Raw genomic sequence first — 17558 nt, 5'->3', positions numbered from 1 at the left:
TGGGCATTGTTACCGAAAAGCACATATAACACTGATGCCCATCCAATAAGTGAGTAATACAGATAACCCCCATATAGAGGTAGGCGTCTGCTTAGCTCCAAGCATACAAAAGAGACTCTTATACATGTATATGTAGGCTGCTTATCTTTACGGCGTAGCATTAGACAAATATTTCCAGCTAGGTTCAGTGACCTTTTCACACTTCAAGCTAACTGTATATTTACTTACAAGTGTAAGCAATGGGGTAGCTCCATTCAATGGGCTGGCTTGTGACACATATGAAAACTCAGCCTAGGGCAGTTGAAAATATTATTTGAATTTCATTTTTTATTAGATAAATAAAAGTGTGGGAATATTGGGAATATATTTAAATTTTTTATCTATGCTCTTAAATATAGGAATTTGTTGTTAAATTTATGTAATTTAAAGAACATTGAGAACAAAATGCTTGCGATTAATATTATTGTTCGAATTCATTTTTTAGGAATATACTTGACAAATTTTCGTTTATTTTATTTTGAATATTACCTATTTAAAAAATATTTTAAATACTTCTTAGAACAAATAATACTACAAATTTGTAGTTTTAAAATATATAAAGTGCTCGAATAATTTTATTAATTAGTTTAACACTTTTTTATTATATTTCCAACCTTTTTTCTTAGCCAAGTATATTTCTTTCTATTCCTTGGTGTCAACTTTAAAATTTGTTAATCTTTTGTTTTTCGTTTATTATTACTATTTTTTTTTTTTTATCAAATATAATGCGAAATTTCCATAGTTATCGTTAAGGCGAAAGTACTAATAAAAACTAATGTGGTCTTTGCATTGTTTCTGGCACAAAAGCGAATGAACTCGTCCCGAAAAGAACAACAACAACAACAACAACAAAATATGAAGTGAAATACCCCAATAAGAACAACAACCCGAAAATCGCTCTATTTGTTTGCAAACAACTCGAACTTATGGATAGAAAAGAAAGAAGAGGAAAATATTTGCTTGTGCCATATATCCCATGGAAATTCCAATGGCCAGAATAAAAAACTTAATATTTATGTTTTATGGGCGCGCGTGTGTGGGAGAGAGAGAGAGGGAGAGGGGGAAAAAACGTGTAGCGTCCCGTTTTCCCAGTGGCATAGCCAACATATTACAAACAGCTGTCAGAGTATTGGGTATATTCACTTGTTCTATTTGCGTCTGGGTCTTAGCATGCGTATGGCGTGTAAATGAAAATCAAATTAACCGATTAACGGCGAATGTTGGCCAAAAGGCAAACGGCAATTAGCCAAACGGTAAATATTCAAGCGGCTGTTAGAGCTTACAGCCAATGGAATTTCGCGCAATAATTGACAAATGCCAAGCACAAACAATGGCCCAAATGCACTGGGAGAAATTTGCGAGTAAAAAGTAGAAAAAAACCAGAATTATACACTATATTTTCCTATTAAATAATATGCATTATTTTTATGTATTACTTAAGAGTTGAACTCTTATTTTTAATATTTTTTATTTATTTATTTTTTTTTATTTACAAGCTTTGCATAACTTTGTTCAGTGCACAAAACTAATAACAAAACTAACGTAACTCTCGCTCTCGCTCTCGCCCTCTCTGTTACTCTTGCCCTCTCTGTTACTCTCGCTCTTTGTCTGGCAGCGAAGCTCTTTCACTCGCTGCCTATAAAATTTATGCGTAAATAATAATTTTTGCTGCCGCTGCCGCTGTCGGCGTACGCGTCGCTGCTGCTGTTGCTGCTGTTGCTGGAGGCGCAGGCGTTGGCGTCGCGACGCAACGTCAAGCCATAGAAAGCATCGCATTGTCAGTGTGTGAAAGCGAATTCGAGTGCTGTCAATCTGCGGCCCCCTCTCACTCCCCCACCGTTCCCCCCTCTCTCCATCTCCTCCTTCCAACCACTTTCGACGACGCGCCGCTTCGATGTTGTAATGTGCGTTGCGATGACGTCGACGCGTCAACGCTCCCACATAACAGCGAGAGACGCTCACACACACACACACACACACACACACACGCACCGCTATGCCCACATGCACGCACGCACGCAGCTCACGCACTCACTCTCTCTCTCTCTCTTTCGTTCTCGCTCTCTCTGTGTGCTTTCTTGTCTGCGTTCGCATGTGTGTGTGTGTGTGTGTATGTGTGTGTGTGCGTGCGGATCTTTTCGGGTGAATGACCGCCGAAAATTAAATTTTTTGTCGATTTTAGACTTTTACTATGTTGACGTTGATGATGATTGTGTATTGTGCCGTTGCTTCGCTCGCCTTTTGACGAAGCTCGCGCGCACAAACTCAACGAAGAGTGAGCAGCGAGAGAGAGAGAGACAGAGACAGAGAGAGAGGCAGATACAGCTATAATGCGCTGCTTTATAGTTTAGTTCGCACTATCGCGCGTACATTTTATGAATGCGGGGAAGTGGGTGGCAACTGGGCAGCAGGGAACGACCTGCAAGCTCCACACACGTGTGTGTGTGTTTGTCTGTGTGTGTGCCTAGACTACACAATCAGCAAACGCAGCGCAGGCATTTCACTCAGCAGCAACAACAACGTGGAACGACAGCTTTTTTTTTTTTTTCGTTTGCTCTTTTAATTTTTGTTTCTTTGCTCCGCTGCAAGGGCTTGCCAGGGTTGAAGGCGGGTGGGGCGTAGGGCAGTACGTGCGATCGCCAGCCACTTTCGACAGCGAGTCTTTCGCTTTTTTCTCTTTCTTTCTTTCTTCCAACTTTTTTTTTTTTGTAATTTTTTTTTTTTTTTTGGCCGCTTTCTGTTTACGCCGCATTTCTTTCACTTTGTACCGTACTATCTGTTTGCTGTTTTCTGTTTCACATTTTATTGTCGTCTCTGCTCGCTCGCTTCTTTCTTTTTTTGTTGTTGTTGTTGTTGTTGTACTTTTATGAAGCACCGAACGCCAAATGCCGAGCGACAAGCGGCCTGTTGCCTTTTTGGCAAAACTCTCGAGACAGCTCAAAGTGAAAATTTCAATAAAACAAAGTTGCCAACTCTTCTCCTCTTGCCCCACCTCCTCCCCCTCCTGCTCCATCTCCTGCTGCTGCTGTTGCTGCGGTTGCTGTCGCGGAAGTCATAAAGGCAAATTGCATGCATATTTTTGTTGAGTATTACGAGCCCCAGAGCCCTAGCCCCACAGTACCGCCGCCGCTGCCCCTTCCCCCTCTCGCCCTACCCTTAAGTCAGCTGCACACGCAACTCACGCAGCTAAAATAAAATTATTTTTGCTTTTAGTTTTAGCATTTGCTGGCTTTTAATTGTTTGACTTTTTTTTTGCAGGCAGGAAACATTGAACAAGAAAAGTTTTTCATGAATATTATTTAAATTGATCAATGAGAGCGAAGCTGATCAGATTTATGCTTAAAGTTTAAGTACAGCCATATCTGTTATATTCTAAAAATTATTGTAAATATTTTACGAAATTATTTTTAATATATTTAATTTTCAAAAGTTTTGATCTCTTTAATCTTGGATCCAATGCTATTATTTCAACATATTTTTCTATCCTCTTCTCCTTACAGATTCCATAAATCAACTAAGAAATTCATTTATGCCATTCCATACTAAGTTCCATGTAAGTTGATTAATTTCTCATATGTTTCAGGTCGAATTTCATATAATTTATGCGCCATAAATTGCACAGAGCATTATAATAAAACAAAAGCATTATACCTTGATTTCCCATTTTGAATGGGTTGAGGGTATAAAAAAGCGTTAATGGAACTCGTTTCCCTTGATGTTTTACATAGGCTTAAATAAGGACATCAAAGATGAAAAAAAACCTATTCTAATAATAGTTTCTTTTTTTTTGGGGTCAGCGCACGCAACATTTTCGCTTTGATTCGACACGAATGGCCGGTGGGGCGGCTTGGGGGGGTTAATTTAGTAGGGAGGCCGTTGTAGGGCTTATTTCTTGTCCATTTGCCCAGCTAAAGGTTTCTCACTCGTTAAACACAGAGATTGAGGCCTGGCGATTAAGATTTATGACGGACCAGGACGAATGAAAGGAGCAGCAGGCAGCAGGAGAAGAAGAAAAGCAGGAAAGCAAACGCATTAACCATCCAAAAAAAAAGAAAAGAAAAGGAAAGCGAAAAGCCTGACAAATGCTCATTATTCATTTTGGGCCGCTGACCCCGACGAGAGGTCAAAGAACGCAAAGCTTGGCTGATAACAGCGAGAGTGGTAGTGGGAGAGAGGGAGGGAGAGGGAGTGAAAGAGAGAGAGAGAAATAGGCAGATAGTTGCAGCAATTTATATTGTTTATTTATATTACATTATAGTTTATATATATTTAATGTAAATGGCAATTGCATTGAGCCAAAAATAAAATAAAATTCGAAAGCAAAAACAACAATAAAAAATTGTGAAAAAATAAAAAAAAATATATATATACATATATAATAAAAAGAAAAATTGCCAACAATTTTTACGTAGCCATAAAAATTATGCGAGGGTGTGTGTGTGCGCACAATTCATATATGTATTTATATAAACAGCCAAAAAAAAATTTACTTTTTTTGTTGTTGTTGTTGTTGCTGTTGTTGGCATTACAATATCGCTTTTTATTGCTGGCGCGCGAATTTTAATTTGCAACTGAATGAGAGTGTGTGTGTGTGTGTGTGTGTGTGTGTGTGTGTGTGTGTGTGTGTGTGTGTGTGTGTGTGTGTGTGTGTGTGTATTTGCACCTATTGCATACAGAGATACACACACACATACATACACGCATACCTGTGTCTGTGAGTCAGCTTTTGGAGCAAAGGGTCTCTTTCATTGGCGGCTCATTGAAGGCGACTTAGTCAGCAAACTGATTGCCATGTCGAATTAGTTTAATTGTTAATGCAAACGACAAACGACACTGAGCGAAAAACCAGCAGAGAAAGAAACAGAGAGTGACGGAGAGAGGGAGAGGGAGGGAGAGAGTAAGAGCTTGTTTCATAATAATTGTTGCGTCTTTCTTCACGGATTTTCCCTACAATATAATTCCGCTTGAGAAACTCAAAAGTCTCCAGTCGGATGTCTCTTTCGGCCTGAACTTTCACTGCCAACAGCAGCAGCAGCAGCAGCAACAGCAGCTTAATTTATTTTGGGCACTGACCAATCGGCCAACCGAACGAGCCAGCCCAGCGACCAGCTAACCGACTGACACTGACTAACTAACACACGCACACAAAAGAAAAACAACAACAACGAAACCAGCTTGAAAACACACACACACACACAAAATTATCAAAAATTGCGAATTGTAATTTCTGTGTATTTCCATGGCTAGCTGCACCTGTCGTGTTTGCCTAGCCAAAATTTGGCTAGGTGTAGTTTGGCCCGAAGCGAAATACTTGGCAAATCAACTAGCATTACCTGCATTAGTTTCGCAGTTCACATGGTAGAGTCAATTGCATTTGCTAGGGTTGTAATTGAAAAAATAAAATATTTTACCACAGCCAGGCATCAAATAGATAGTTATGAGAAATACAGAGTGAGAAAAAAATGAAGGCGTATATATAGAAATATATAGATGTAAATTTTAGTTAAATTATTTACTAAAAAAAGTTTTTTCTTAAAAGAGTTAAGCTTGAGCTCCTGCCAGATTGCATTTATTCCCATATTGATCACAAAGTGTGAGTGCTTAATATCATTGTCAACGTTTGGTTTAAAGAGAAGTGTTCCTAGAAACATGAAAGACGTGCCTAACAAATGAATTCGGGTTGTATATACGACATTATACAAAAATATATATTTATAGAAAATATATATATATATGTATATATATATTCACAATGTAAACTTGCAGTAGTTGAATCATAGAGCAGACATATTGTAGAGAAAAAAAAAATAATGTAGTCTTTAAAAATATATATTTATATACATACATATGTAATACTGCTTAAGGTTGTATTACCTCTACCCAAAACCCAATAAAAAAATAGATTTCATCCGCCATACAAGTATATATATATGTATATTTTTGAATAGAGCAACGAGCTAAGTCGTTGTAGCCCTGCCTAACGTCTATATATATGTAGTTGTGAACGCGTCAATCTCAGCATCTATGCGAGCTATTGACTTAATATTTTGGTTGGGTGGTTTTCTGTACTTTCTATATACAAGAAATCAATAACTATTCCAGTTTTCTAATCGAAAATTGCAAATATGTTTAATTCAAGTTTTATTAATAGAAAATATTCTTATGCAACTATATTGAAGAAGTTATATTAAAATGCTTCAGCTGCACTTTTCTATTATCTGCTGTAGCATCTATGAGAGTTAAGCTTCCGCGCCAGCAAATTTTTTTGGTTTTCATCATTAAGATTATGTCTTTAATTTAAGAAATATTCAAGCATTACCTCAAGTATCACTTGAAACAACTAAAGCCTGCTTGAGTATTATTTAGATTCTAGACAGCTTTTAGAATTATTTTTAATTTTTAATAATAATATAAATAATTAATATATATACATAGCATTACTTACTACAAGTTAGTTTTTTCTTTTAGACTCTATTCAACTTTTAAATAAATATATAAATATGCATAGCAATTTTTTCACTTATTCCTATATATATATATATATGAAAATTTCTTTGGCACTATGGTCCAGCGTTTTACCTTTGATAGAACCGCTTGAGTTGTTTTGTCCCGCTGGCGATTGGACGTTGCTTTGACCCAGGTTATTTGCGTGTGCTTCCAGTTTCGAAGTGACGCTGCTCCACATGTCAAACATACGTTGCGTATACATAATTAAAATAAACGTCTAAGCGCCTAGCCACCCACAAAACTCGTATGTTATTGTTGTATTACTTTTACTATGATTATTATGATTATTATGATTATTGTTAATAATATTATTACAGTTACTGTTTATTGTTTCACTTGTAAATTCAAATGTAGCAAAGGCAACACGCACGCACACTCACGCACGCACGTACACACACACACACACACACGCAGCAGCTACATAGCCAGAGGTGTGTGTGTGCGCAATTGTAACTGTATTTTACTTGTATTTCAATACAATTTATATAAATTTTATTGTGTTTTCTTTAAGGTTTTTCTTCTTCTTCTTCTTTCTAACTGTTATAAAGTAAACGCGCGGGAATTTATTTTTTGTTTTTGTTTTTATTGCACTTTTTTTCTTGTTTTTGTTTATTAATTTATTATGTTTTTATATTTTACTTTTGTTGTTATATGTGAAATTTCTAATATCACAGTGGGGGGTAGGGCGGGGCAGGGGGCTGTGTGTGTGTTAATGCTTAGGCGCTGCTTTAGCCAAAAACTATATAGACTGTTTATATATATATATATAGAGATGTATATAACTATTAACTATATATATATATATATGTATATATATATGTATATATACTTGTATGTATGCGTGTATGTATATATGGGTTTTGTTGTTGTATATATAGTTTTAACGTTGTCTTCAGGCCCTTTAGGTACTAAAACTTGCTTCTGCTTTATATATATATATATATGTATATACATATATATTCTTTTAGATCTGGTTAATAATTTCTTTTTTTTTATGAATTTTTGTTGTAGACTATTTTAACTATTTAATAAGACACTTGTTCGCGTTTATATTTAGATAGAAATGTTTTTTATTTGAATATATTTTTAAGCAATTGTTTAATTAGTTTTTATTTTATATTTTTGGAAAATTTTTAGCAATATTTTTTATTTTTTTTTATTTTTTTTAGCCCTTTTGCAGTACATGCAAATTTTGATGGCTGGCGAATTTGATGTTGTTGTTGTTGCCTTTTGAAGTTTTGGGCTCTTGTGGTAGTTGTTGTTGTTGTTGATTTTTTAGCACTTTCACTGCGACTTTGTTGTTGTTGCCGTTGCTGCGTTTGCTGTGATTTTTCTGTTGTTGTTTGCTGCTGTTGTTGTTGTCGCCGTTGTTGCTGCCGCTGTTGTTGTTGTTGCTGTTGCTGTTGCTGTTGCTGTTGCTGTTATGCTCATTGTTTTGTCGATTTCTCTGTTTTGTTTGATTCCAAATCAAAATTTCCAAAAATACGAAAATTTCACGACAATTAATTCCGGAAGACATTTAGGCGCATTCTTCAAAACAGCATTTCAAATGAATTTCGTTTAATAACTTTTCCTTTTCACATACATACACATACATATATATAAAGGTATATATATTTATTTATATGCATACATATATATGTCTATATACATACATATATATTGATTGTTTTGTTGTCGTTTATTTAAACACTTTGATGTATAAAATGGTTTGGCCCGTTATATAAATGCTCTTGCTGCGCGTTGTTAGCCATGGCCAATGCATGGCATTCAGCATATTGTTAATTTTCAATACGGGGGCGTGGCAGTTAGCCTGTGAATTTGTTGTTGTATTTGTTTTTTATTTTAGACTTTTCAATTAATATACATACATATACATATATACACATATACATATACACATATCTATGCATCAATTTTTTTTCCAATAATTGAATTTGCCTTTAAAGAACGAAACGGGGCGCGAATACAGTACATGAAAACTGGGCCGCAAAACTCCTAACCAGCACGACCCCCACCCACACACACCCACACACTCGCACACCCATACACCGCCCCCAACACCCCAACAGCAACTCCAATGTGGCAAATGCATGAGAATGTAACATGAACATGAAAAATCGATATAGAAATGAGATTTAAGGGTGCTAGACAAGCTAGAAAAAGGGGGCGGGGTGGCCTAGGGAGGGGAGCGACTAGTCATAATATAGCTGTATGTGTGTGTGTGTGGGTGGGTTGGGGGTGGGGCAACTCTGGCAGACAGGCGCGACGCCTGCAGAAACGAACATGAAATGCAGTTTACGAAGCGACAGCAACAACAACGACGCATAAATCACACAACGAAAGCTTTGCACGTGTGTGCGAGAGCGAGCGAGAGAGAGAGAGAGAGAGAGAGAGAGAGAGTGACAAGCCATGTGCGTGCTGGTGCGTGTGTCTGTGTGTGTGTGTGCGCTTGTAAACACTGAAAAAGTTCTATGACCCAAAGCTTCAGCGTTTGCCGGCAAAAGCAAATGAATATAAAACACATTTTTACTTTTTTTTTCTTTCTGCTTCTTCTTGTTTTACTAACTCGCTGCGGCGGGGAGGCGAGGGTGCACAGTGCGCTTAGCTGGAGCGCAGCACAGTGTGAGGTTTTAGTTGTGAGGGTGGGAGCCCTGTGGGGGTTAGTTAATAGGAACTTCAAATGCGGAAGCAGCAGCAACAGCAGCAGCAGCAGCAGCAGTAGGCGGGGAGTGAGTGAAGCAAACGCAGCGCAGCGCAGCTCAGACATGCAAATACGTCACCAACAAATCGTTGTTGTTGTTGTTGCTGTTGTTGCTGTTGCCGTCGTCACCAAAGCGACAACAACAGAAATTGTGCCAGCAGCGACAACAGCAACAAAACACAAACTAACTGTAACTAAAGCAGCGCCAGCATTTCTTTTGCCCCCCCACACCCAGCCCCGCCCCGCCCCACCCCGTCAATTACTATTGTTGTAATGGAGAAATTTACATATAGAAAACGTAGATAGCAGAACGCTAGCGTCGCTGCCGGCAACGGCAGTGGGCAGCACTGAGAGCGGCATAGAGTCAAATAAACTGAAAAGAAAATGAAAATGAATAGCAACAGCAACAGCAACAGCAACAACAGCAACAACAAGAGGAAGAAGCACAAGCAGAAGCGAAGGCATGAAATTCAAAAATTCTCTCACAGCGAGCGCACACGAATACAACGACAACGAACTTACTAACGGTACTAAGCCGGTCAAGCCCGAAAAAGGGAGGCAGCAACAACAACAACAGCAGCAGCAACGGCTGACGACAAAGTTACATGCTGACTGCTAGCGTCGCGTCGCTGCTGGCGTCGCTGCCCCGCTGTCGCAGTACGTTGACGCCGAAAAAGACCAATGACCTATGCTAGAGCTCTGCACACACACACACACACACACAGAGGCGCAGGCAAAGGCACAGTGAGACACAAAGCATGCATAGGCGCTGTCGCTGTCGCCGTCGTCGTCTCTGCCGCCGTCGCCGTCGCTGTCGCTGCTAGGCTTTTATTTTATATACGTTGGATTTGTTTTTTTTTTTTTTTTGTGTTTTAGCTTGGGTCTGGGGTGGCTCTGGCACACTTATAGACGACACATTGAGTGTGTGCTTAGCAATGTTGTTCTACTAACGGTAATGCAAACAGTTGTCGGGCGAAAAGGTGAGGGTGCGAGCGAGACGGCCAATGACAGTGGGCGTAGGCAGCGTAGACAGCGCTGCTCTAGGTGCTCTGAACTCAACTGAACTGAACTCAACTGAACTGAGCCGAGCCGAGCCGAACCGAACTAATGCTGGGTGACTTACTGTGCAGTTGAGTTGCTCCAACTAACTGTTCCCTGCTATGTAGCTGCTAGCTGTTTTCCTTTGGCGCGGAAAGCTAAGAAACTGTCTACTACGGCCATTATAAATACCAGCCCCAAAAACCAACAACAACAGCAACAATGACTGATAATCATAACTGGTCACAATGGGCAACAATTTGCATTGTTTTGTTTCGTTTGTTTCGTTTGTTTGTTTGCTGCTTGGGCTGTACAGGGTAGCGGGTGTGCGGGTTGGGGCTTGACAAGACAATGTGCGCCTACATTATGAAAGATTATTACTGTGAACTTTTGACTGTCTGGCTGAAGGCAGTTGCAGCAGCAGCAGTGCAAGAAGAAGAAGGAGTAGAAGAAGAAGAGGCAGAGCAGCAGCAGATTACAAAGATTTCCAATTAAACTCTATTTGGAGGCAGCTAGGCTACCCTAAGCAAATTCAAACTATTCTGAACTATTGATCTATGCAAAGTGAAGGAGATTTAGTGAAGCATAGAAATATTTACTAAAATTCGTTAAATCAAATCTAAAATATAAATATACTAAATCAAATCCTATTCACTATTTTCTTCAAGGCGAAACTTGGTTCTATCTTGTATAAATAACTGCAGTTTATTTTCAAATATAGTTTCAAATAGACTTGCTAGCTCTTCATTTTAAACTATATACATATGTAAAAATCTAAAGAAATCTAGAAATCTATATTCCTTGTAGAAATATAAACTGAGTCTATCTGAAAGCATCTATATATTCCTTTTAGAAGTCAGGTCTGAATGTACTTATTTAATATGAAAAATCTTTAATTTGCATAAAAGAAAATATTCCAAAAATTGATGTTTCCATATATGTATATAACGTAAAGTTTATTCCATTTTTCAAGAAACAACTAGGATTTTAAATTTGAATAAAAGTAAGTCTTTCGAATGTTTCTCTCAAAATATAACTCAACTCTTTATATTTTAGATGTCAATCAACTGATAATATATTATATAATATTACTTTATTGTTCTATAGTTCTATATTAAATTTCATATTCTATATTTCTATATTAAATTTTTATTTAATTTATAAAATCTAAGTAAAATCCGCTGCCTATCAAGCATAGCAGCTGGTAAAAATTTGTTTGTCTTGCGAGCTGGAAAATTAGCTTTGACTGCAATTAAGAGATGCGGGCCCAACGTGAAGAAGAAGAACAAGGCAGTCTTATGCAAGCTTTTCTTTAACAAATTGAAGACAATTACAGGAAAATAAATTGGTATGCGCTTAATGAAAGTTTCTAAAAATATATAATTAACAACTGAATGATAAGGGTTTTTTCTAAATTTACTAAAAATTGAATGCATTAATAGAACTACAATTGGTTACCACTTGGTAAATTTTGATTTATTTGGCGCTGAGATCAAATTATTGAAAGAGTTGATAAAATTTTATTTGTGACTTTAGCGAAAGATAAAATTCCCTGGGGGTATATAAATACTCTTAAACAGTTTTTTAGCAGCTATAATTGGTAATATTATTTGAATTATCGGATCTCTGAATATAGAAAACTAAACTAAACTAAACTTTAGCTACAATTTTATATAAGAGCAAGCTACAATAGAGCCCAGCCACAACAAAAATTAAAGAGCATTTTATTCCAAAATAAAAGTTCATTTTAGGGCAATTCGAAAATATTTTCATCTAGAGACAGAAAACTGGTACTTAGAAAATTCGCATGGATATCTTTGTTAAAAATGAAAAGAAGAATAGACCATACCAAATACAACTCAGGCTAAAGCAAACTTCAGACAACTTAGTAAACTCAACTACAGTGCTGCATCGAATTAAAGAACAAATTCAATGTGTGGCAAAAATCTTTTATAATAAATATGCAAATGCAATTGAGAAATGTTATAGAGATATATATGTCAATATATGAATATATATATGTATATGCATATGTATGTATATGTATTTATAATAATTATATTTTCAACAGTTTTTCAACTGTTTTTAATCCGTTTGGCTTAATCAATAAATTATCCAATTTGTGTCGATTTTTTGTTCATTTTGGTAATCCAATAAATATTGTGCTCTTTAACGATCCTTTGTGCCACACAAACACACACACACACACGCACACACACTCACAGTAATTTATTGCATTACACAATTCATATTTATGGAGGGTGTGTGTGCGTGGGCGTATGTGTGTGTGTGTGTGTGGCACTGGGCTGGGCAGAGAAGGGGACGCCGAAGGCTTTGCATTCTCAGCTGCTCCAAAAGTTTTATTTTTGTTGTATTTTTTTTATATTTTCTTTTTTTTTATTTGGAGTCTGTACCAATAAATTACGTCACTTGCACTTCCGTTTTTGTTGCTGTAGCTGTAGCTCTGGTTGTTTTTGTTGTTGTTGCAGTCGCATCACGAGACGTTGCAGTTGCTGCACGATTAGGCACGATTTGGAATTTGAATGCACACTTTAGATATTTGCTGCTGCTGCGGCTGCTTAGATATATATATTTTGTTGCTGTTGCTTTACTTTTTGCTGTTGTTGTTGCAATTTGTATTTAATTTGATTTTGCGTCGCGTGGGAGGCTGCAGCCTGAAACCGAGCAACTTTACCGATGCCAGCTGCAAATTAGCCAGGCATTTTGCAATATTTGCATTTGTTGCAGTTGTTGCATTTGTAATTTTCTATTGCTGCACACGCACCGCACGCACACACACGCACGCAGAGCACACACAAGTCGAGAGACGGAACGCACGCACACACACACACTCACACACAGTTAGACACGGAGGAGAGCGAGAGGCGGGCGCGTAATAGTTGAAAAAACGCATACACGGAGATACAATTATATAGACACACACACGCACGCACGCACGCACACACATACGAAGAAATCATATACAATAAGTATTAAACAACAACAACAAATAATTAATAATAAAGATACAACGCGCAACGCATCGTAACCGCCGCCGCGATACGCTCAATACGAAGTGTAGCTGAAGACTGCCTCAAAATGTTATCGAGTTCGTTGTCCAAGTGGCGCGCCGCATTGCGGCCTCAGAGTGTGTGGCAGCAACGCACACACAGACACACACACACACACCCAGATACGGATGGAAACATTCATACAAAGCAAAGAGAGAGAGAGAGAGAGAGAGCACGCTCCAAAGAGCGCGCATTTGCCGTTGCGCTCGCTCAACATTTGCCTCCACCTCCAGCTGCTCCGCTCCCACCCAAACACCAGCCAAAGCACTGTTGATGGCAACGGCGACGCCGGCAGCGCTGCCTGCTGAGTGGGTATATGTGTCTCTGTGCCGATGACTTCTTCAATTTTTTTCAGCATTACGCTTTGTGCCGTTCATTCGCTATGGCAACCGCTCCACTGGCGCTTTTCTATCTGCAGGCGTATGCTACTCTCTCTGTGTGTGTGTGTGTGTGTGTGAGAGAGTGAGCAGCGCGCGCTTTTTACTAATCAGCTGTTGGCATCGCTCTTACCCAAGAGAGAGCGCCAGCTCGAAGAGAGCGCGCTAGAGTGAGAGCGCGCTTCAAAGCTCTGCTGCAGGCGGAAAAAGCTGTGTGCCATATTACTATTATTACAGCATTTGTTTTCATGTATTTGTTGTTGTTGTTGTTGTTTTTTGGCTTTTTGTTTTTGCTGCTGTCTTTTGTTTTTGTTGGCGATTTTTGTGCATTTCCTTTTTGTGCTGCGCTTCTGTGGCCGTGCGACTGCCACTGCTACGGCTACTGTCATTTCCATTTGAAATTCCCAATTAGCAGGTCAATTGCTTTTTAGGCCAAACTGTGTGCATTGCAGTCGACTGGCATTGCCTCTCTGTCGCACTCACTGCCATGCTGTCTCGCTGTGTCTTTGTCTGTCTGGACTAGTCTGCCTGGCTGCATGTTTTGTCCATTTCTTCCTTTTGCTGTCGCTCTTCCTGTGCGAGCGAGTGTGTGTGTGTGTGTGTGTGTGTATGTGTGTGTGTGTGCGGCATTTAATTACACTTTTAGTTGATTTTCCTCAACGACTCACTTATGCATGAAAATTGTTTCTAATGGCTTTGCAAATTGCGCATAAATGCATTTTTTATAACGTACACACATGTGAGTGCGTGTATGCGTGTGTGTGTGTGTTTGTCGTCACTTAACATGAAACAATTCTCAACTTTGATGTCCTTTGTGCCCATTTATAACTTAGAAATTATACTTATGCTTATGCTTATTAAACTTGCTTAAGACTAAATTTTGCATAATCAATTTTTCTGTTGAGGTTTTTAATTTTCTTGTTATTTTTTTCAAACTTAATCTTTGTATTTTAACTATATACAGAGCTATAAAAAAAAACAAAACAAATAAAAACACCTAGTATAATATATCTATAAATACATCATACATTTTTTGAATGAAAGTTTGAATAGTTAAAATTTATTTGGTTTTATGCATGCTTCAAGCTCTAAGCTATAAAATAAAACCTTGTGATAATTATAAATATGATGTAATAATTTAATGAATATTTATTTAAAAATGATTAAATTTTTAATGAATTTTTATTTATAAAATTTGGAATTTGTAATGAATTTTGATTTATAAATTATTTCATGTTAAATAATTTTCCTTTTTTGATTAAATTTTTTTAAATTATAATAAGTGTTATATTTGCTTGAAACCGAATGTTAATAACTATATTAAATGTTTAATTTTTCAAATATTAATGAAAAGAATTTTAAGGGTATTCAAGTATTACTAAAATCTTATGTAGGTGGATTTGCATTTCATAACAATTTCATTTATTTACATATATCTTCGTTTGGCAAACAAAAAGCTATAGAAACCCGTTTTTATATAAGTTTAGAGTCAAGGATTCGCCTTAAATATGATGAAGCCGATTATAATATAATAAGCAGGGTATGATATAAATATATATGCATCTGCATATATAACACCTTTTCAGTAGCTTTGCTCAACAAATTGAAACGATTTCGTTTGACTAATCTGTTTCTTATTTATTTCTTTTTTAGTTTATATGTAATACTTAAAAATGAAATTGATTTTTATAAAGCTCGCGAAAAAAACCCCCGAAAACATCGCTAAACACATAAATAAATAATAAAATAAAAGAGGCAAAAAAAAAAAAAAACAAATGGCAACCGTAAGCGGAGCAGCTGCTCCAAGGTAAACCGGAGTCAAAGTTCACAAGCTAGATATTATATTGAATTATGTTTCAGGAGACCTAATGAAAAATAAAATAAAATCACAAAAATTAAATCAAATTAAGTCAACTTAGGCGAAAAAAAAGAGAGATAGCAAATGATGTTGCAAGTTGACTTTCGGTTTGCAAAATTCGAAACGCTGCAAAGCAACGCAAAGTTGATAAATTAATATTTTGTTGTAGCTAATTTATGTGTTGTTATTGTTGTTGTAATGCATACAATTAACTCTGCCGCAACACCAACTCACACACACACACAGAAATGTATTTGTTGTGTGTTTTGGGACAGTATAAAAAATATAAATAAAAAAAAAACAAAACTTTGCATAAATGTAAAAAAATAATAACAAAAAAAAGTATATAAAACTTCATATTATGAAATCGATTGGCAAAAAAAATATATAAAAAAAAAATGTGTGTCTATATGATAATGAAACGATGCTACGGTCGATTGGAAAAAAACCTCATGCTGTGCTACCTAATGGATGGATGGGTACGACCGTCCGTCGGACCGTCCGTTCGTCCATTCGAGTTACAGGGCTAGTTTTTGGGGGGCCGGCAGATTCATGCATGAAATGCAAACCATAATGAACTCGTAGCCAAAATCACATAGCCCCAACAATGGGGGACATCTATGCGCTCAAGCGAAAGACACAAATACACGGATACAGATGCGGCTACTGGTAGAGATACAGATACATTTGCTATATCGATATATTTTGCAAAAGTGATAGTGCGTTCGCCTGAACCTCTCGTAACTCGTCTGTGGATTTATGTCTTGTGTAATGCCCGTTTTTTTCCTTCTGTTTTTTCTTTACTCCTATATTAATATATGGCTAATGGCCAGCTTCAGGGTCGCATCAAAAAGCCACTTTAACTACCAGATTAGTTAGTCAGTTCGCCAGTTAGCTGCGGTCTGCATGATATGCGCAAAACGTTTAATGAATTCAATTTAGTTGTTATTGTTCCACTTGCTATTTGCATTTTGCCAAAACCTTAAATATGATTATTAATGCGTCTGATGCGCTACAATCGAGGCCAGACGGCTGTAAAAATATCACAGCTTGAGACGTCAATTGATTTACATTTTCTGCATTTTATATGTTATACGGAATTGGATCATTTTTGAAAGAGAAATGTCTAGGAATTTCATGGTTTATCTAAAGTGAAGGCAGTTAACAGCGCGCAGCTGTGATACCGGATTATTGATATTTATATGATATAGATAGCTCTTCTCAAGGGCTGGACTTCTGTTAGATGTCTTCAGCTCTCAGCTATCTCAATGCAAGATGTTCTTTTAAGGTGCGGTGCAGCTCTTTTTCTGCCAGATTCATAAACATATGTTAAATATTGAATTGAATTTCCAGTCTTTGAAAGTACAGAAGTTAACAGAGAACAGCCATGATATTGTGATACTACCAGGTAGAGCTAGAGTTCTGTGATATGTTTTGGGCTGAGATAGTCATATGTAAAAAGTTATTTTTCTGCTACAGCAGGAAATGTTAATTATCGAACAGAATTTACACTCTTAGAAAGGTATATAGAAAGGTATGTTAAGGTTATGTTAAACTGTTCTGCTTTTGGCTCGATTTCTGCTGCAGCTTTTCTAATTGCCGTTAAGTGACTCTAAGCGTTGTTCTTATCGAGTTAACTCACTCTTCAGTTGAGCTATATTTCTGTTACAGTCATTTAACAGTTACATCATGTAATGCTAGCTTAACAGTTTTATATAACATAGCTTGGGAATGAATGAAGCTAAACTATATATATATGTATATAAACTGCATACTAGCTAAGAGTGTTACTTTGGAGTTTAGCTAAAGTTATATTTGATACAATTTCTAGAATACCCTAGAAAAACAAGCCAAGGTTACTTAATTTGTTAACTTGACTTGGGCTAATTTAAACTCTTCAAGCATAACAAACGTTACAGTGAATACTGCCTACAATATAACTTTTTATTAGCTTGACTGACTTG

The 17558-nt window shown here is 37.1% G+C and overlaps 2 protein-coding genes across 3 annotated transcripts in view; both read right to left on the bottom strand.

Annotated features, from left to right (window-relative positions):
* Hr3 (nuclear hormone receptor 3 ROR-beta) overlaps nucleotides 1–17558 on the bottom strand; it is a 44013-nt gene that overhangs the window by 16011 nt on the left and 10444 nt on the right. Inside the window, exon 1 of one of the 2 annotated variants that reach the window (XM_018104470.3) lies at nucleotides 6619–7017. The exons of the other annotated variant lie outside the window; for it this stretch is intronic. Within the exon in view, the coding sequence (XP_017959959.1) occupies nucleotides 6619–6748 (130 nt within the window). The 5' untranslated portion in view covers nucleotides 6749–7017. Of the gene's footprint in view, nucleotides 1–6618; nucleotides 7018–17558 lie in introns of those variants that run through there. 2 annotated transcript variants of the gene reach the window in all.
* On the bottom strand, nucleotides 7528–8148 carry LOC149090999 (uncharacterized). Its single transcript, XM_089262611.1, has one exon. The coding sequence runs from the start codon at nucleotides 8063–8065 to the stop codon at nucleotides 7712–7714; it is 354 nt and encodes a 117-aa protein (XP_089118737.1). The 5' UTR covers nucleotides 8066–8148; the 3' UTR covers nucleotides 7528–7711.

The sequence above is a fragment of the Drosophila navojoa genome, chromosome 5 (assembly GCF_054131105.1).
Source record: "Drosophila navojoa isolate 15081-1374.11 chromosome 5, UAZ_NAV_1.0, whole genome shotgun sequence".
Lineage (NCBI taxonomy): Eukaryota > Metazoa > Arthropoda > Insecta > Diptera > Drosophilidae > Drosophila > Drosophila navojoa.
The sequence above is the reverse complement of the archived record's forward strand: the minus strand, read 5'-3'. Positions and strand labels throughout refer to the sequence as shown.